This window comes from Chelmon rostratus, chromosome 13 (genome assembly GCF_017976325.1).
Source record: "Chelmon rostratus isolate fCheRos1 chromosome 13, fCheRos1.pri, whole genome shotgun sequence".
Lineage (NCBI taxonomy): Eukaryota > Metazoa > Chordata > Actinopteri > Chaetodontiformes > Chaetodontidae > Chelmon > Chelmon rostratus.
The window spans coordinates 12,920,003-12,941,203 of NC_055670.1; the positions used below are offsets into that span (position 1 = coordinate 12,920,003).

The 21,201-nt window shown below is 40.6% G+C and overlaps 1 protein-coding gene across 4 annotated transcripts in view; it reads right to left on the bottom strand.

Annotated features, from left to right (window-relative positions):
• Positions 1-527: 527 nt before the first annotated feature.
• Positions 528-21,201, bottom strand: part of rapgef4a (Rap guanine nucleotide exchange factor 4a) — a 33,927-nt gene continuing 13,253 nt past the window's right edge. For 3 of the 4 annotated variants that reach the window (XM_041950047.1, XM_041950049.1, XM_041950050.1), the window contains 27 exons: positions 17,794-17,866; positions 14,657-14,721; positions 13,546-13,596; positions 13,327-13,433; positions 12,349-12,470; positions 12,063-12,246; positions 11,884-11,968; positions 11,409-11,469; positions 11,169-11,245; positions 10,918-11,064; positions 9,920-10,035; positions 8,276-8,361; positions 7,809-7,887; positions 7,554-7,704; positions 5,816-5,904; positions 5,575-5,605; positions 5,404-5,482; positions 4,462-4,608; positions 3,218-3,315; positions 2,755-2,880; positions 2,399-2,577; positions 2,211-2,301; positions 2,085-2,135; positions 1,818-1,905; positions 1,546-1,610; positions 1,378-1,432; positions 528-1,265 (listed from right to left, as the gene is read on the bottom strand). In XM_041950047.1, the coding sequence (XP_041805981.1) occupies positions 1,138-1,265; positions 1,378-1,432; positions 1,546-1,610; positions 1,818-1,905; positions 2,085-2,135; positions 2,211-2,301; positions 2,399-2,577; positions 2,755-2,880; positions 3,218-3,315; positions 4,462-4,608; positions 5,404-5,482; positions 5,575-5,605; positions 5,816-5,904; positions 7,554-7,704; positions 7,809-7,887; positions 8,276-8,361; positions 9,920-10,035; positions 10,918-11,064; positions 11,169-11,245; positions 11,409-11,469; positions 11,884-11,968; positions 12,063-12,246; positions 12,349-12,470; positions 13,327-13,433; positions 13,546-13,596; positions 14,657-14,721; positions 17,794-17,866 (2,631 nt within the window). In that variant the 3' untranslated portion in view covers positions 528-1,137. The remainder of the gene's footprint in view (positions 1,266-1,377; positions 1,433-1,545; positions 1,611-1,817; positions 1,906-2,084; positions 2,136-2,210; positions 2,302-2,398; positions 2,578-2,754; positions 2,881-3,217; positions 3,316-4,461; positions 4,609-5,403; positions 5,483-5,574; positions 5,606-5,815; positions 5,905-7,553; positions 7,705-7,808; positions 7,888-8,275; positions 8,362-9,919; positions 10,036-10,917; positions 11,065-11,168; positions 11,246-11,408; positions 11,470-11,883; positions 11,969-12,062; positions 12,247-12,348; positions 12,471-13,326; positions 13,434-13,545; positions 13,597-14,656; positions 14,722-17,793; positions 17,867-21,201) is intronic. The other variant, XM_041950048.1, reaches the window with a different exon arrangement.

Consider the following 21,201-nt stretch of genomic DNA (forward strand, 5'->3'; position numbering starts at 1 on the left):
TGGAACCTATAAAAGTTTTCACACTAAAAAATGATTTAAATGATACTAATTAACTACCTACTACTTAATAATTCATTTCATGTCAATTGACTATTGGATTCATTAGTTTTGTGTGCAAAAATCTAAGTAATTTGTAAAGTAATTAGTAACTAAAGCTGTGAGATAAATGCAGTGAAGTAGATGTAGAAAGTGGCCTGAAAAGAAAACACTCAGGGTACAACTACCTCAAATTTGTACTTATATACAGTACTTGCTTAAATGTACTTAATTACATACCACCACTGCTTCTCAGTTAAAGATATCTTGTACAAACCTGAATGAAACTGGGCTCCTACTTAAACAAATATGAGATGTTTAGGAACCCTTATAGTAAAAACTACACAGTGCAATAAACTGGTTCTGCACACTGCAAAATACAGAAGTTATGCCTTTTTTTAACATGCCATAATGGTAAACAACAAATTGATGAAAAAGCAAAACAAAAGAAATCAATCAAGACCATGCTTCACACAAATACGTCTAAAATATTTAATACTTAAAGCACACAAAAGTTTTTCAGACATTTACTGTTTCTCAGACTTCCAAAGAGAAATGTGCTCACATGAATAAAAAGTCAAACAATCATAAGAATTGTTTGCATGCAGAGGTCAAAATAAATATTTGTATACAGTTTACAACACATAAGATTCTCACAACCTTAAATATGTATAAATATTGTTTGATACAAAAGATACGAAACAACTGAATATCAGGAATATTGAGACTTTGCATTCTTAAAGCGTCAGCGTCACATAGTGTTTACGTCTGAAACGTTAATCTGATGAATGAGATCCCCCAACGATTGTTAATTTCTTCAACTGTCGCTCTTGTTTGACTTGAAAATTATGGCAATATCTGCAGCACAGTGATACGAGAGGTACTTCACCCACCAACACTTACTGTTGTTAAAATACCACAAATTACTGTAATAAAAGGCTTAACAAGTCAAGCAACGGCATCTGAAACAATATCTCATTATCTGATACATCATTAGGTCCTCCATGTGATTGCCTGCGTTGGAGTAAATTCATCCCAACGCAAGCATGTGTCATGTAGAGAAGCAGCATCAGAGTGTAGCATTTCTGTCCCTGAGTGGTTTCAAGACCTGCGGGGCTCAAGTCCATGAGAGAGCTGAGTTAGCGTCCTTTGGTTGTCGATCACGTTGAGCTGACGAACGTAAGTCCGAACTTCTGGGTGGTTCTTGCTGGCCAGAGGTGAATCTGGACCTGAATAAATGGGCAAGATCAGTAAAAATGGTTGTAAATATTAAGACCCCAACAGAGAATACTGTAATTTAAATGTATGATTTGTTATCAGACTTTTGGGATGCATGCTTACTGAATGGTTGGCTCCTACAGTATCTCACTATCTTCACTGTGTTAGCTATCATCCGCTGGAAGACAAAGAGCAACACTCAGACGTCTGCAGTTATTTGGCTGGCTAAACAAAAAATTACACCAGGTGTTACAAAATAATTTGAAACTTAGATTATCATTAAGGCCTCACCATTTTCTCAAAGTTGACCAAATTGTCAATACATGTCTTGTTGCCCTCATGAGTGAATGTCATGTCTGGAAGGAAAACAAGGACATACAGCAAGTGAGGAAGTAGTGATTTAAAAGAGGTCACTGACTCTGTAATTTAAGAGCAAAGGGAAGACAAATTGCTTGGATGGTTAAACCTGTTGAAGAAACAGTTCAACAACAGAACAACGGTGACATCCAGGTCAAAGAGATGTTACATTAAAAGTGAACAGTCATCAAATGAACGACTCTGACCTTTGATCAGCAGCGGCATGAAGGGAATGATGGGAGGCTCTAGCTTGGCAACGGTCAGTCGGTACGCCCGGTGGTTCCTGGACGGATCCTGTGGAAACAATCACACTGTTCTGAGATCTGCCATCACTGTGTTAAACAGATCCATCACAACAAAGAGGTATGCTGCTAAACTCACACTCCACCAGCTGACGGTGCAAGAAGCGTATTTTCAATGCGCATGCTTTGAGAGAACTCAAAGATTTGCAGGACAAAATGAGTTCAACCTACCATCAAGTTTTCAAACTCCCCGTAAAACTTCTTGAATTTGCTGGGAAGTTTCTGTGAAAACAGATGACGCTAAAGCTTAACTTTCGGGAAGCATAAGAATAATTTGGACTGTAGACAGGTACCCACCTCCCAGGTCTGATTCAACCTGCACACTGCTGGGTTGCTCAGTCCCATAACGATGGCAAAGAAGGCATTCAGATTCCTGTAGTCCTTACAGCTTTGCCAGAAAACATGAGAAGGCAAGTTAGAGTAGCGAATAAACAAAACTGCAAGCTGAGTCAAAGAAAACAGACGATGAAACAAACTCCACTTACTGGGCGGCAATCTTGATGAACTTCTTGAGAAGTTGCACCCTCTTGCTGAGCTGGGAACAGAGACACATCTCTGTGATCACCCAAAACTGAATCTCATTAAACCTCCTTAGGAACAGGTCCAGGTTCACCGTGGTTTTCTTGACGTTTTGCCTCCCGAATGTGTGGTAGATGAGTTCAAGCTGTTGGACACAACAAAAAAAAAGCACAACTGAGTGTCTTGTGGACAATATATTGGATCAACTGAAAGGAAACCAAACCACCTTAACTAAAATGTATGCTGCAACATTAAAACAGTTTATAGGAGGCATCATATAATGAATAAGTTCTGCTAAAGGTAACTGGTCCCACCATCATACCTCATGTACGCAGTGAAAAAGCTCCCAGTCATAGGAAGTCATGTGGTAAGCTACGTCCTTGGAGCTCATCAACTCAAAGCTGGCCAAGAGCCCTGTAGAGGGACCCTCCTGCTCAGGTAACGGGGTCTAGGAAACAACATGAGCCAAAATACATTCAAACATAGAGAAGGCAGGAACTGCTTATAAGAGTAAATACTGTAGTTTGACTTTCCAAGAAATGGATAAAAGATTCTGCATGAATTTCCAAGAAATGGATAAAAGATTCTGCACATTTAGAGGATCACTTAAAAGCTGGATGCTAAATGAATGGTGGACAATTTTGCTGTAAATATTACGTAAAAAGAGTCTTTAGAGCAACAGATTTCAGAGTAACAGATGTGGAGCTGTAGAGCTATGCATACGGTTGAGTGAACCCTCTTTTATACCATGAGAATGTTTTATACGATGTGTTGTGTTAACCCACTAAAGAATCCAGCTGATCCCTCCTGCAGGCAAACAGACGTCCATTTATGCTGAGCGTGGAGAACACGGAAACATCATTGGGCTTGAAGATTACTTTCTCTGTGGAACAAAAACATGCCAGGGTTAAAGAAAAGGTTTAAATCTGTGTCGGTCATTTTACGGAACATGTTTCACACCATCAATTAAGTTAAACCCTCCTATAAAGCCACAAAAGCACAAAATCACACCCAAATCATATGACAGCAACAAAGTGAGGACTCCACTGCTTGTTTTAGCAATGCTAGCATGGGGGTCTGTCAGTTAGTCCATCACTTATGCATAAAAAGAGATACTGCCATGGTAGATTACACGACATTCATGGTTCCCAGAGTACAGACCTTGGTGATCCCCTGATCAGTAGTGCCTGAGGTTGACATTTCTGGTTTTTAGTCAAATAGCTCATCGGCTATTTGATGGGTGCATGTAATAGCTGAATTGTAATAGCTCTTCATCAGGTCAATCACCAAATGTTAGCATGCTAACACACTAAACTAAGCTGGTGAACAAACATTACACATGCTAAACATTAGCTCATTAGCATAGTCACTGAGAGCAAGTTAGCATGCTGATGTTAGCATTTAGTACCTCTTTACAGGCTACAGCCTCACTTACAGTAGTTGCTAGCTAACTCGTTTTAAAGATAAACATGTGTTTGTTTTAACTTCTGAAAACGCTGAACAAAGTGGTTGAGGTAGCTGTAAGTGAGAGATGATGATGGCAACGATGATGAGGATAGTGAACAACACCATATATTACAATATTATAGCCTAATATCTGTCCTGGCTATTTCATGCTAGATTAATGACACGTGGAAGCTAGTGGCAGCCTAGCAGAGGTCGTATTGGTTAGAGATGCAGGATATGAGCTGCATGATAATCAACTCTAAGCCGGACAGCAGCCAAGGCTCATTATTTGTTTATTTGCCCTCGATAAGGAAAGTGCAGGTCAAGTGTGGACGACTGAGAGGCAGACAATGGTAAGGTGTAAGCGTAAGGTGTAAGGTGCAGCCGCCAACACCAACTTGCTGTAATTAGAAACACTGAGCTCAGGTTTTTCTCTGGCCGCCTCAAAGGCCATTCTTTAGCGCCTCCTGCAGCAGCTGTTCACAGTCAGCAAACTCAGACAGCTAATTTCTCACTGTATCAGCCGGGGGTTCATTAGTAGAACACAATCATTTGATTAACACGTAGCTGCCGCTGCTCTCACCTCCTGCGGAACTGAGGTTGACCAGGAGCAGGTCCTCTGCTGACCCCAGCTTGTCGGCCACAGCGCTAATGACCTCCCTGACGGAGGCGGCCACGGGGACTCGGAGCGTTGTGTAGGTGTGGTCACAGCAGTAGACTTTGAGCAGAACTGGAAGCGTGAATCAGAGCAAATAAGGGATTGTCAGCGGGAAGGAATGAAGGAGCGGTGCAGCAGTGCAGGGAAACTGGCTGGATTAATGCAATCGCTCCAACTGTAGATAAATCTCAGGGGTCATGAGGTGATTCACAAAATGGGAAGAGAAGGTATAAAAAAACACATTTACACAAGCGTTTTATTCAGCCTTTTCTCTAATATTTGCTTTTCTCACCGCAATCCAGGATAGTTTTACCTGAATGAAACAACCCACATTGCTTCATTTTACAGGATTATGAACCATAAGGGTGTGGATTCACTGGAGTAAAGTTCAGCAATTTTCAGCGAGAACAGATAAATAAGCTGCAGGGAAGAACACCAATGACTCATTTCCTTTTACTCAGAAAGAAAGCGGAACTGGGTTTGTGGTTTTACGTGGTAATCAGAAGCAGGTGAGTACCTAGATACCAAACTTAAAATATAGAACTAAATTTGTCAAGCACAGATGTGTTAAGAACAACATATTATTTCAGTGTATCATGCGGAGACTAGAGATCAGAGAGATAAATTGAAGAATGAAGCATCAGATTATTCTCTGAGTCTCTGAGTTGTGGACTATAGTTTCAAACAGTCGGTCTATAAAAATATCCACTATAACCAACGTCTACACATAACTGACACTGTCTGCTGCTGCCTTAAAATGAACAGAAACACTAGGCTTCAAACAGGAGGAGGAATAATATGATTGTCTCAGCCTTGGACAATTATCAACCACTGACCCAAGCATGTGCAGACATGTCCTTCACTCACTTTCATCGTTGCTCTTGATGGGCTGACGCTTCTGAAGCTTTTCGTCTCCCATACTGAACTGCCGCAGGAGGACTTTGTGCTGCGACAAAGTTGAACAGGTTCAAGCTGTCAAAACATTTTCATACAACGCAACAAAAACGTGCATTTCAGTGGAAAAGAGTCAGTTTGCACCTTTTTCTGTGAGACTCGGGCATCTTCAGAGCTAAAGCATGAAAAGACAGGAATCAATTAACCGAAAGATACGCATGTTTGTTCAACCACCAATAAAACCTGTAGAGAAAATAATCACCAGGGCGCTGCTTTTTAATTGTGAACACATACAGGAGGGTCATGGCGACTACAAAATGATAAACACAGATACACAGCTTTAAAGATTCATCCATGTAACGACTACTTAAAACTGCTGACTTACTTTCGCTTTACGATTCTCTCCAGTTTAGTTAGTTGATCCCTGAGGGCTGGAATCGCTTTGGCATCATTAGATACCGCCATGAGAAACTCCTGCAAAACACAACCGGCTCTGAATAAAAATGAGGTTCAAATGAAATATTACAAGCAAACACAAAGTACCGTGGATATAATCACACTGACTGACTATAAAAGCTTTAGTTGCCATTTATTCTCTTAAATTGGTTGTGAAAATCTCTTAATGTCATACTTGTTTTTTTAAAGATTATTGTTGGATGCAGATATCCTCCAGGCTTCTGCACTGTTGTGATGGAAAACTTACACATAAAGTTGCAAAAAAAAGTCAACAAAAAGTAATAAGAATTTCATAATTAATGTAGCTGTGATGCTAGAAAATTTCTCATGCTGGTACTCGACCTGAGTGACCAATCACTGCTGTATCAGGCACCACATGATCACTCAGTGTAACAACTGGAGTCAGACACAAATACAAGGACAAACATGTCAATGCAGTCAACATTCATTACCCGGCCTTATTGCCCAGAGCAGCCAGTAAGTATAAACCAACAATCGGAACAATTCTGCATACATTACATCATATTGTAAACATTTAATAAGAGCCACTTGTGTTGTGAACTTCAAACCAACAGTATAACATCTGTTCTCTGGTCACTAAGAAGTCTCTGTTCTGATTGGCTGACAGGTGTTTGTTTGTTTCTACCAACGGGACAATATAACCGGACCCCACTGACGCAGTTGGCTGTTTGCTGTTGTAAATTAAGGTGCATTAAGGTTGAACTCTGGATAAAGACGGCAACAGCAACACTTAGCTTAAGAGTTTGGAGCCGGTGTGGTTTGTGTAGCCAACATCGAAAGTTAGTTGATCAGTGACCTCCACTGAATCTAATTTCACTTGTGTTGGATATTTGTGTGTTTTACTGGGTATTATTCCCTATTTGACCCTCCTCTCTAAATGCATTCCCAGGTGTACAAAATTAGTATGCTTTAGTGTATTAGAAATATAATTTAAGTATAAAAAAGTCATTACAATTTGCTTTTGGTGCTTAATTTAAAGTATGTCAGCAAATTACAAATACTTTTAATAGTAATAAAGTGTACTTGTGAAAAGTATACTTATTTTCAAGTCCTTTGTAATACACCAGTAGCAAACTTAATTAAAGTGTACTTCACTGTATTTTAAGTATGTTAAAGTATATTTGCAACACACTGGTGATATAATACAATTATACTGCAAGTGTGTTTTGAATGCTCATGAATCCTGATTGTCACTGGTGGGCTTCAGTACACTTACAGTTTGTAAAATGTTGTGTCAATTTAGCAACTATTGACACTTCAAGCATACTCAAGTATTACTCAAGAGGTACTCAAGAACTACTTGAGTAAACTTGAAGGAAACACAAATAGCACAAAGTGTACTTAGTACATTCTTTGAAAAGTACAATTTATTTAATTTTTCACTTGGGTTTGCTATTTGCATGACTGTTACTGTTTAACAAAAATTAAATGACTGATTAATGACTAAAGTACTGTCAGTCAAGTGGATTTTATATTTTGCGAGTCTTCCAACTTGGTGTCTGCGACGTTATACACCGCCACTGAAAGAATAAATTAAAACATCTACTAGGAACACTGTCTTTAATTGATTATTGTACTGCTTTCCTTCTGTTATTAGACTGTAGGTAGTTCTGTGGTTACACTGTTACTCATATCTAAAGTCTGACCTCTAGGAAGGCCACTGAGACGTCCTCCTCCTGCAGGTGATCTCCATGCACAGCAGCCCACTGCATCACCAAGCGGATCACCCTGCGCTTGTTGTTTAGTGTGTAGTCCAGCTTCTCCTGTTCGGAGCCCTGCAAGGCCTGGGCATGGTAGGTGCACAGCAGTTAAAGATCAAAACAATGCAAGACAACAAAGCAGGAAGGGGTTTTTCAAGTCAGATTTACGGATGTTTAGGTAACACAGTGCCAAAAGGATATTGGGCCATCAGCACCGGACACAGTTGACTGTTTGGGATGAAGACACAGTGCGTGAGCACAAAGTCATCTAAGGCTGAGTCTGTGACCACAAAAAAAAAAGAACACAGAAGGTAATGTCAAACACCTGTGAAGCCAGTGTAAGAGCAGATCAAAGTGTGTCCATTAGGCCTTGATCCACATGGCCCCGTGTCTGTCACCTCTGCAGGCAAATGAAAACCATATGTATCCACACAAGCGGGAGTAATTAGATCAGCTCTGTGATGTGTGGCTAATTATAGATGAGAACAAACAGGTCAGTGCAAAGCAGCAAGCAGAGGACAGAGGGGAGAAACGCCGAGAGCGAGCGAGGAGGAGAAAATAAACATGCTGCATAGAAGAAAACCCTTCACAGTAAATGATCATCATATTGATGGATTGTGTTAGATGGCTCTAATCTGACAGACTGAATGATGCATGCTGAGCACTACCTGACTCTGTGAATTGAGAATCCAGCCGCATCATTTCGAGGAGGTGCTCCAAAATCTTCTCCGGAGTCCCCGACATTACCTTGTATCTGGAGCAACATGGAATAAAACACACCCTTCACTAATCAAGAAACACTGGCTCTTAATGCTTAAAGCCACAGCTATGGCCCTCCACTGATTTGTCTTACTTGAACGCGGGTCTGATTGCTTCATTTGATAACAATCCTATTTACAATCACAGAGTTCTTGGCCGGCACAAGATTGAGGGGAGTCTGGGCTAAGAGCTGTCAGAGAAGCCAAAAAAAAAAAAAATGTAGGGGCATCTTCTCTGTGAAAGAAAATCAACACAATCCAGCCTTGGTTGTTCTCATTACTTGATAACAGCATCACAAGAGGGAGGTGCAGTAGCCATGTTGTGTCTTCCCTACTCAGGAGGGAGAACACAGTCTTGACACTCTCATGTGTGAGGAGCCGAGTTGATTAGAGGGCGACCCCGAACAAGTAATTGTGACTTGCCAGTCCTTCTTTTTCCCCTAGGAGCTAGGCCATCATTACATTAATGTGTCTCTCTATATTACAGCGGCCACGGTGCAGTGACAGATGCCTCTATTAAGATAACACTGGCTGTGCTGCAGCGCACAGGGCTGCTCTGCGCTCCTGCAGCTGGTCACACGGGCTGATGGAGTCCAGGATCCACCGGGCACCTTCACTGTTTTTAAGGGTAAGATTGGAATATTTTATATTTTTCTTACTGTCGGCAAACCCATGAAAATCCCAAAAACAAGAATGAGTCAACAAAATCAAGTCATAAAGTCAAGAATGAGGGAGCCAAAGACTGATTTGACTAATTGCTCTGTGCCTCAGGGCTCCACTCAAGAAACTGCTAAAAGCAAAGAAAATATCCACTGGCTGACGTGCTGCTTCAACACATTTAACAGTGGAACTGCAGCTGATATAAAAGCGCTGCTGTAAAAACTCACTAGAGCCACAAGTGTGTATTAATCCACAGCAGGAAATAGTCCCCAACAAATACACCATTTACTCATTTTTGAGTAACTCGTAGCTAAAAACTACAGTCCCCAGCTGTTTAAGAGAAATTCTTTCAAGATTTGTGGCACATTTTCATGGATTAAGATCTTCAGTAGGATGGGTTTGTTGCTCAGAGCCACAGACAGGGTGGGGTCAGAAATTAAGACGGTATTTAGAGGTAGTTTTAGTATTAACATGAGATTTGCTGGTGCATAACAGATTTTTCCTGAAATTGAATGTCAGCAGATTTCACAGATCTTGTTTTTCAAGTTGAGTGAATCCTTGCAGCGACACGTATTCATGATTTTACTTGCAGAGTTTGTAGTACGTAGGATTTAAACATGGTCTAAGGATCTAAATATGATTTTTACAGCCACAGGAGACAGAAGCAGTTTTAAAGTCTGCACAGGGACATCCTGTACTCACAGTGGTGGATCAGTGAGATAAAGCCTTCATATGGAAAAATATCAGCTCTATAAAATCTAAAATATGTAGACCAATCTCAAGTCCAGTCAAATAGGCACTCACACACACATGCACACACACTGCATTTCAGCCTTTCCTGTCTGTAAATGAAGCTCAGCTGTGGGAAGTGCTGTGGACTGTGGGCACATTTACTTGTAATGGGAGGATGAGGCTCCATGGCAGGAGGTCCGACTGCTGCTGAGACTCTTTTCCAACACCAGGACATCCTGACCGTGTTCCTTCAGACGCACCGTGTTGGCCTCCACGTCCTTCACACACACACACACACACACACACACACACACACACACACACACACACACAGCGTATACACATAAGTTACGCATTTTAATACACAGCAGGGAGCTGATGAAGACACGTGATCAGAGAAAGAAAGTTCAACACAATGAAACAGCTTGTCTACAATACACTGGGAGGTTGTGTGTAGTTACATCTAAGTCTATTTCTGTTTTAGTAAATGTGAGATGACTGACGCCATGTTATAAACAGTAAAGCATCTAAGTATCATCAGGAAAATGTACTTAGAGTGTAAGTTCTCCTCATTTCTCCTCGTTCTGCCTCCTCATTCTGCAGCAATATGTCTCTGTCAGTGTTTAACTAAATATCTGATGCTTTTGGATTAATATTGCTGCTGCATTCACGTGTATGTTGATTTTTACTGCTGTAGATGTTTAAGGTTGAGATTTTAACCAATTTATATGCCATTGGGTAGTTTAACCTACAGCAAAGCATCATATCCTGCAAGATTATGTTTGTAGCATCGCTGTCCTGTGAGAACCATGCATCTCTAAAAAGTCATGACACTGGACCCTGGTCTACAAGCAGAGTGGATTAGTTGGCTTGTCCAGTGTTCCGAGCTCCGACATGGAGGTTTTCCACACAACAAGTTGGCATCCACAGCTGATTAAGCCCAAATCTGCCTTTTATCTCTAGTTTGAAGTAGCACAAGTCATTAGCAATACATTTCATCTTTAGCAGGATGACTAAGCTAATGAGGTCTGGAGTACTACCTCAAAGGGCACATTAAATAACTTGTGTGGCTGCATTGCTGAGTTTTTGCCAACAGAGGGCAATAGTGTTTTTTTTTACTGTTACTGAAAAGCATCAATAGATGGTAAACAGAAGCTCACCCTCAAAATCCTGTTGAAGTCCTCCTTATCTACCCTCAGGAAGTGACAGTTGTCCTCTCGCAGGACAATGGAGGCAGCGCGGGGGGCGTCATTGACAAGAGCGAGCTTCCCAAAGTCGTCTCCTTCATGAAGGGTGCAAACAACACCCTGCGCAATACAGCGTACTGATCAGTTACTGAGCAATCAATCTCTGCCCCGATCGGAGCCACAGAATGAACAAACAGTGAGATTTCATCTGGAGAAATACCTACTTTTCCATAGATGACGACATTGACTGAGCCCTTTAGAATAATGTACCATGATGTGCCCTCCTCCCCCTGACTGAACACTGAGAGAGGAAAGAAACAAAGCTTTGGTGTTCAGATATTCCCTAATGTGGGATTTATGAATTAAATTGTCTCACATCAGCTTTTGTGAAAAGGTCATCCACCTTATCAGGTTTTTGGGAAAGCTCATCAGGGTCACATCTCTTATGTCATCGCATTACTTACACACTGTTCCTGCCTTTGCATGAGACTCAAAGATCAGCACTCCTGCCAGTTCTCTCTTAACCTGTGCAAGCAGAGGAGACAGATTCATGACTCAGGAAGATCAGTATTCACACAAATTCTTCTTACTCTGTAGTGCAGCCAGGCAGGGTACAACCATGCATGCAAAGCTTCCCATTAGTCAATATCCTGCTGGTGTAAAACAGATTTTCCTAAAATTGAATATGAGCTAAAGTCCATAAGAAGGCAGAAGATGTTTTTCAAGTTGAATGAATCCCTGCAGCAACACAAATTCATGATTTTACTTGCAGAGCATGTGTCCAAACATTTATGGAGATGTGTTGATCACTGCTGAGATGGCTGCACATGCACAGTGTGTGCGTCTTTTCCTCCATTATCACCACTCTGCTCTTAAATGTGAGTCTGAGGAGGAGACAGAACCAATTCTAACGCCTGCATAGTGACATCCTGTACTCACAGTGGTGGATAGGTGAGATAAGGCCTTTATATGGAGCAGCTCTTCATAAATGATCTCCAAATCATCTGCTGTTCTCTCAGACGGACTGGAAAACAGAAAATATATGGAAATGAAATCATAACACCATCGCAGTGATTCACTTTATTTAATATTAGAGGCTACTGCTTTAGCGCCCGTACTGTTTCCTCAAAATCATCCTCATGTGGGCGTCAGGTCCAATCTGCGAGAGGAGGAGCAGGGTGTCCTGCAGCTCCTCTTGGCTCTCCTTCCTCTCCTCCTCGCTGGGCAAAGGAGCATCTTCCTGCTCGTCATCCAGGAAGCGGTAGAAAAGGTACTTGTCCTGGAAGCTCAGCTCCTGGTCCACTGCGTCACAACAGCACAGAACAGACAGCAGGGCGTGAACTGAACATCGCAGCTTCACACGTACACGTGTGCAGCAGACGCAGGCGTCACACGGGGTCTCACCGTGGTTGAGAACACCTTCCTCCAACAGCACCTGCCACATGCCCACAGCCTGAACACGAGAGTGGACGCAGGAGCTCTGCTGCAATTGCCAGTCAACCAGCTCTGTCCCCACGCAACACTGCCTGGGAAAGACACAAGTATAAGATCGTACACAAGGCTGAGCAGTTACTGTATGTGACAGCGGTGCAACAAGCTGTAAAAAGTGACATTCACCTTGCAGGGCTGATATGGCATATGTTTTGCCTGTTTACACATGTAGCAGACAGGAGAGACATTTTCATTTGAAATTGTTGTTTTTATTTCAGGAAGTCTGACATTGACTCTCCTTTTAACTCTGTTTTTGGTCTCCACCAACCCCTGAGGTGAAATATCTGGCACTTTAGCTGCTGAATGCTTCAGTGCGTTCACCAGCTAGTCGCTAACTGTGTCTGCCTGCCATTTGGTGCTGGGCAGGTAATTTATAGAGGCTTTTTAGGGATTTTTTTCACTAAAAACAGCTGTGTGCAGCTCCTCAACACAATGCTACAACAGAGTGAAGTACTGAAACGCTCTGTAGAGCCGAGCGGAGCTGCAGAGCCGGGGGATAATTCTCTGTGGGTTCATCACTACGAGCAGTGTTGGCAGATTGGTTTGATGTTTTCCAGTTCAATAGTTGCTCAAAATCTCCCAAAATATCATCTATAATAAACAAGTCAAATGAAATCATAAACAATAGCAACAGTATTGTGGTTCATCATCATTTTTCAATGTGGTGCGATAACATCTCATAAACATAATATGTCTATTATGTGTGTGTGTATATATGTATATATAGATAGATAGATAGATATAGATATAGATATAGATATACTGTATATATATATATTATTTGTTTTCATGTGTGAATGAATTCTCAGAATTAATTTAGTATTTTGAATTGAAATGAACTGAATAATGCAATCCACAAATACATATTAAAGAATTAAGATGCCAACTAACCTGTAGGTCTTCAAGTGGTACTTCCTGTCTCTGATCATGTGGGGCGCCCTGGAGAGGATGGCGTTACGGAGAATCTTTCCCGCCCGCAGGATCTTCTCAGAGGGCACCTGCACAGCGGAATTCAAGTTAAATCTCAGCACGGTCGAGTCCCGCTGAGTAGCTGCCACACAGAGAGGTAATGATTGGCCCCTACGTACAGAAGGTGATTGAGTTTACTACCTGAGTAATGCATTTAAGGTGAGGTTTGGCTGGACTTTCAATGAATGACTTCTGCAAAATAAAATGAAAACACAAGAGGAATTGAAATAAAGTACATCACAGATGACAATGAAATGGAGGCTCCGACGATGACACAAAACATCATGCAAATGGGGTGAAATTAAAGACTTTTTTTAACACAGCAGTCCAGTAATTGGCTATAAAAAGAAATCAGGAAAACAACACATCAGACAAACAAAACATCGGGTGCTTTTCCTCTCACTGTGGCCCACAGGACGCCTTCACTTGCATGACTCACAGTTGACATTATGTGTTTATTAGTTGTCCATTTTATGGCTTTCTATACTGCTACTCCGTTACCAGCGTCTCAACTGATGCATTCAATTGCTTAAATGGGACACAGACATTGCGAATTACAGTATGGACGTGTGTTTTTCTTTTTTATCCCTGCTGGGTCCCTGGGGTGGGCTGCGGGGCTGTGACATTTAAAATGCATTCTGCACGCTTCAGAGGGCCCAGTAACTCACAGACTCATGTGTTCATTATTTATTTACAAGAAAATAGGTCCACTCAGAACCCAAAGAAGCTGGGCTTTCATACTTGATTAGTTTTATATGTTAACTTACGTTATATATGTGTTTGTTTGTTACATAAGAAGCAAGCTATGGATTTCTTTGCATAACAGAACGAGCTTGAAGCCGTTGAGACTCAACACTCAGCAGGAGCGAGGCACAGGGCACCATAAATCTGCTGCGGTGCCACGTTATCAAGCAAGTGGTCAGGAAACGACAACAGGAGAAAGGTGGGACAGGAACTGATATGGATGGAGACAAAAACTCCACTCATCTTGCTTATATTTAGACCAGCTTTAAACAAACTTCTCACTTCCATCCTCTGTTGGAGAGGCGCGTTACGGTAAAGGATGCTGTTACGTCAGGCACAGAATGAGTTATAGCGTAGAGTTTAACCCGCTGCCACGCTGTTCGCTGGGAGTAACACTCTGCTGGACAGGAACAAGGCCAATAAACCAGCCTAACAGCCTCTCTCCAGCTTTCATAACATGTGGCAACCCTGAATCACATAAATAATCCCCGTGTGTGAGGAAAACTACCTTATTCTGATGTCTGGAGACTGAAACAAATGAGTTGTTGCTTATGTTCTCTTTGTCCGGCATCCCTAAGGGAAGAAACATAGAGAGTACATTTAAAAAGCGTGACAAACTGAGCTCACTGAAAAGGGTATTGTCACCTAACAGTTCAGAGCCCATGCAGGTCCATGTGCTGGAGGAAAATGAGCATACAGAAGTAAGCATTTCATACTCATAAACAACAAGCTGTATCTAATTTGCCATGAAAAGCTCACTTGACCCTTGAAAATGAACTTTAGAGAAAGTTCATACGGAATAACAAAACCATGTTTAATGCATTTATAAACATATTTAGCATCACTTTAAAACAATGAAATATAAGCAAATAACTTGTATTGTATTTCCCAGTGAAAGCTTTGTTAAGTCTCCTCCCCCGAAGAAGAAGAAGAAGAAGAAGAAGAAGAAGAAGAAGAAGAAGAAGAAGAAGAAGAAACAGAAGAAGAAGAAGAAGAATGGACATTACATTTACATGTGCAACACCGAGAGGGATGATTCAGTGGCCAGGTAGAGAGAAGCAGGACACCAGCGAGCCCCTACTCTTTATTCTGATTTAATATTTTCAAAATGTCAGATTGCATGCTCCTATATTTCCTGGTTTATTTTATTCTCCTTTTAATTGTTTTGCTTTTCCAATCAAACAAATATTGCATTCATCTCTGTCACCATTATGAACAAGAAAATGCACCCAGAATTTTATCAGCAGCCATTGTGCATCTGTTCGCTTAATCCATTTTATTTAATTTATATCTCCTTTCAATGGCTATCCTATTATTATTGTCCTGACATAATAAATAATTTGGGCTTCTGTGTGCAGGATGAAAATGCCGTTATTCACAAATCCATACTAAACAAGCTAGATTTCTCCTTGAGTAAACAAACTACAGACTCTATCAGTGGTTGTTACTGTACAGGCGCAGCAGCATGATGTAGCAGAGGGTTTTTAGGGTGTGGTTGTTTCTCAGTGTTAGGAGCTTAAACCTCGTACAGTCCTTCTCCAGGACAAATAGCGCAATCAGCCAGAGCGGCTCAGTCACAACTGTATCTGCAGGGGAAAACTCTGCTATTCTTAGACATTCCTCTCAGACTGCTGATACCGCAAAAACAGACACAGAATCCACACAATACAGAGAAAGTGGAACATAGCCAGAAGCAGTTTGCTCGTGGCCAAACATCTAAGAATAAACCCAAACTTCCGTATTCTGTGTAACTTACTGCTCTGGCTAATTCCTGGCTACTTCAAATTCTTGGGTATTTTTGTAAATGTTATTTAGTGTAAAGATTTTTATCTTGGTATGTACATGTGTTAGCATTTAAACCACCAACCGGGGAAAATTATGATGGAAAAAGTTTCAAATGCAAACCAAAGGGTCAGCTGCTGTCATTACCAAATTTAATGGCAGGTTCCTTGAGGACAGACACCAACACAGTAATAAAATCAAGGTTATTAATGTCATTTGTGAGCGCTGGGGTAAAACTGGACGTACAAAGTGCCAGAACCTTAAACAACAGTCTTTGCTGCCTCCTTAACCAAAACACTCCTGTGTATCAGTTACACTGCTCATTTTCAGTAATGTTCAGAAGCTGTGGGTCTGTGTACAATCTTGTGCTTCTCTGAGAAGTCAACACAGCTGTCCATCATTTCATCTGTGATGCCGCAAGTGTCACGTCCGTTCAGTCACATCCGTAGGAACCCAGTGCACAGCATGCATGTGAGAGATGAAGCCAAGATTAGACATAAGTTAGAAACAGCTAAACTCCTCTGAATGAAAGGATCATATCTAGTTTTGAGTATGCGAGAGCAAAGTGTGTCATTTCATTAAATAACCAGTGAAAAATGAGTGTGTTCGTGCTGTAAAAGGTGCTCAGGTAGAGTGGCTCTGAATGCTTGACTGGAGTGAAACAGTGCTGACTTTGAAAGCTCCACTTGTTAACACCAAAGTGCTGTAGAAGAACAGGGTTGTTGTAACTAAGAACACTATTTAAAGCATGTTTAATTCATTCGACTTAGCCGCTACGGTTACAAAACCACTAAGCTGCTGTGGATGTACTGTACAGGAGAGTGCATCTGCCTCCAGCTGCTTGATGCTTGTGTGATTTCTCTCTTGGTGTATTCATGCATTCAGTGCATACTGTAAATCCCCTAAGTACTGCACTGTATACTGCAGGGATACCCAGAGCCCTGGTCTTACAGTGCTGCTGCATAGCACGTAAAAATGATGAAGACCAAAGTTGATACATTCACTTTTAAACACAAGGGGTCAAATCCAAATTTTAGGGAGAGATTGTGAGCTCTTAAAATCTTTGTATGGAACATAAAATAGAGAAACATTCTCTTTAAAATATGTCCATCATTTACAAACTCTTTAAAAAATACATGACAATAAAGCGAGGCGACTGCCAGGAAACTAACAGACTCGGAGATTTTCTCACCGCACACTGCTGTTCATCATTTTTATGGTACATGACTTTGAAGCAAGTTAAGTGCTCTGTTTGAGCAAAGCTAAGTCAATATTGAGTTAACTTGCAACAGAGGAGCATAAATAAAAGTATCAGCTTTTATCACAATGCAAGTGGATAAAGGAAGGTCAGACGGTAATGGAGTTAGGAAGACAAAAATGTTATTACATATTGTACAAAACAAGAATCTATGTTACAGTACAAAACCTAAAAAATGTGAAATCTCATTATCATTAGAGTTACTTCTGGGAATATTTATAAAGTAAAGTGAAGTCATTTACTGTAAACAGTACTACATCTTACACTGAAGGCATACAAGCCATTATAATTTCATGATTTCAATTGAGCTTATCAAAGCAGCTGAACATAAACCAAATGCATTGCTGTACCTGTTTCTGTAGATGTAACACTGTCACTGAGCACTTTTCAGAACATTCTACCAACCGTGCACCAACCGCAACGTTCAAAACATGTGGGAGCAGATCTTGAAGATCCTGTTAACAACCAAATTAAGTTCAAAGCTTAAAAAAACACGCTACCACAGCCTGTGTGAACAAAATCTGTGAGATATAATGGAGAAAACGTGTGTTTGCTAAGTCTGACCCTCTCTGAAAACAGTTCAACAGTAAGTTAGGGCTACTTACTATCAGCACTACAACCACTCTCCATCACACCATAGGGTGGGACGAGCAGTCCAGCCATGCAGTGATGATACTTCTGTAAAAACAAGAAAACACATGATCAGATCAATCAGGGCACTTCATGTCTGATAAGAAATCATCAATTTGACAGAGATTTGTGATGTAAACCACACGCAAAAAAATACAAAATGCATACCACCATACAAGATAGCATGACTGCAGCACATTATGTGTCAATATTAAGAAGACTGTAGCAGCGCAAAGACAGCAAGGACAGCTACAGTGATTCTATCTCAACACTTCCTGACGTTCTATCCTGACTGTCTACTGCAGGAGAACGACTGGTCGGCCACACCCAGCAACAGGTCAGAGAAGTGTTAGCACGTAATTATAGAAGTAGCCGTTGTAAGAGTTAGATGTTGCTTAGAGATTATGGATTTCCCCACTACAGCAACCCGTTGTTATGTTTTGTGGACACAGCTGCTGTCCCTCTAAAGTCACTGCTTAAAGTGCCTGGTGGCAGTGTTACAACTGGCTAAAGCTAGTGTCTCATCACTGGTGGTGTGAACGTTTCGAAGAATTCACTAGTTACAAGGGAAACTATCTTCTACGTCACTTTTAAATGCCTGTTTCAATTCTAATATTATTGCACACATACAGCGGCTATATTATTTTAGTATTGCTGTAGCACAGTGTACCAATTATCACTGCAGTAAGAGGAGTTATTAATACTCCCGACCACCAGAGGGCAGCAGTGACGAGTGTGCCTACCTGTAAGATAGTTTGACAGTTGGATTTGGGAGCAGAAGCCCCCGCACGTGCTGCATGTATATGCTAACCGAGCTTTGCCACAGCTGTTAATAAATAATTATATTTGACGAACCCAAGTTTCTTCAGTTTATATTAGAAACACTACAATCACCACAAGGAAAAGCGAGCTAACGTTGGCTGAACTGTCTCGCGCCACCATCGGCCAGTTGCTCAGTATTTTCACTTGAGACAGAAGTAATGAGTAAAAAAAAGCAATTTCAATTTCAGTAACTGTTTCTAGCTACTGCCAAAAGTAGTTAGTTTTATAGGAGAAATAACAAGCAAAGATTATGACATCTTTTTTTCTAGTAAAATCTAAATCTGACATATAACACCCACCATCAGGCAAATATAGAGAACTAAAAAAGTACAATATTTCCCTCTGAAGTAGCATAAAATGCATGTGCTTGAGTAAAGCGCAATAACTCAAAATTGTACCTCAGTACAGATATTGAGCAAATGTGCTTAGTTGCTTTTTCGCCTCTGATCACCATAAGATACATACATCCAGTGTCATATCTGAGAAGCAGATAACGTGCTGCTCATCCATCATCTAAATTAGAATAAACCCTAAGGGGCCTTGTAGGGTGAGATACATACATACCACGGGACTGAAACAAGCCCGGTTCAATGGCCCAGACTCTTAGCTGTGTGTTATTTCCTGTCTCTGTCTCTCATTAATATGCTGTGTAATAAAGGGAAAGTACCCCCACCCCCCAAAACCAACCCCTCTGACATCACTTGTCTCCAGGCTGTGAGGACAAAGAACCAAGTCAATGAGAATTAGTTTGATATTTGGTCCTCATTAGTTCTAACATGCAAATATAAGTAGGGTTCAATGATTGATGATAACAAAGAGGCGATTTATCATCACAACTGTCAAAGTAATGCACTTGAGTTATTAAAATGTCTCACTTAAGTAATAGATAAATAAAACTTTGGTTCAATTTTAATCCTTAATTTCGGTTCCTAGTCCGCTTTTTTCTTTTCTCTCTTTCCATTTCCCCATCATGCACTTGTTAGATTACATATTTTGATCAGTCATAGTGTACTTATTCCTTAATGTTGTGCAAGATGCAGAGCGCCAGAGAGCAAACAGAGCATGACAAGATGTACATGGCTTATACCATCACTGTGCCCTGCAGCATCTCAGATGTTACGTAACATCACAGTGCACCCATGCACTCTTGTAAATGTCATGTTTTTGTTCATGACACCGGTGCATTGAGAAGTCAATCCAACCTCAGCCAATGAGCCACGAAAGAAATACTGCCTGATTCACTGCGAGATAAGATCAAAGGTCAAAGTACAAACCTCTGCCAAGGTGGAACAATTTTCTCAAAACATTTCATCATCTGAATCTAATTCATTTATTCCTTTCCTCAGGTCCCAGCTGTTCACTTAGTTTTACAGAAATCTGTTTTATTGATTTATAATTCTAGAGATGAAATTCTAGAATTTGGGAAATTAAATTCTAGAAATAATATTCTAGAATTCTAGAAATTCTCATCTCCTAATTCAAAATTATTTCTGTTCTTTTTTACACTCAACGCTGCCTAACAGTAGGCTGTGTGCCTTAAGATACTGTCAATTGGGAAGGTATTTCTGGAAAATTTGTCACAGTAATACTTGGTAAGCATAAATAAATTCAGCCCGTCATATTTTGATGGAAAGAACACAGACGCAGTTTGTGAAGGTGGGAGTCAAGTTTAAATTAGGAAAAACAAATAATGTGGAAAAATGATTATTTGAGCATCATTTGTGTCAGTTAGACAAGTTATTCTGGGCTGGAGTAATACCGAAGTTAGTGGTTTTATTCCCATTAGTTATCACTGATGACCAGTTGGCAGCATTTAAAAAGCATACAAACAAAATGCACCAAAATATTTGGATCTTACAAACAGAAGTTGATCATTTAGTTGTTTCCACTGTATTCTGCCTTGGATGCTAAGCGTGTAAGTTTAGCCACCTTTGTCTTTGTCTCTTACAGGACACATGACAGAAGGCAAGGTAAATCCGCTGAGAGTTAAATGTTACACTGAAAAAAATTTACATTAAAAAATATCCTAAGTTGAAATAGTTAAAATGGTTTAACAGGCTCACCACGTTTATACATAGCTGTTTATTCATCTTAGAACTGTATTCTAAGAATCTGATTTTCAGGCTTCAGGTTTTTAAACAATTTGTCAAGACAACTGATGGTTCGAAATTCATTTGTGGTAAAAGACAAATAAAAACTGATTATGTGTCAAAGCGACTACATTTTAAATCAATAAAAAGCTGATTGTGGAACACTTAGTGACCGGCCCGTTCTCTCTACCTTATCTCCTGGTCAGAGGAGACTGGGGGAAAGCTATAGACATTCGTCCCTGGATGGTAATGTACTCTCAGAGGTCATGTTTTAAATTCAATTCTAACCTCTGGAGTCAGTTAATCACGTTAGCAATTAAGAAGCCGCTTTTGAAAGCATTTCCACGTATCTGCTCCAAAATGAAGATTGATTTGCTGCTCATTAAGACCCTAAAAGTTCATGTCAAACTCAGATTGTGAAAGTGTGTCTTTTGTGGAGGGGATTTTGTACACATGCAAACAGCAGATTTA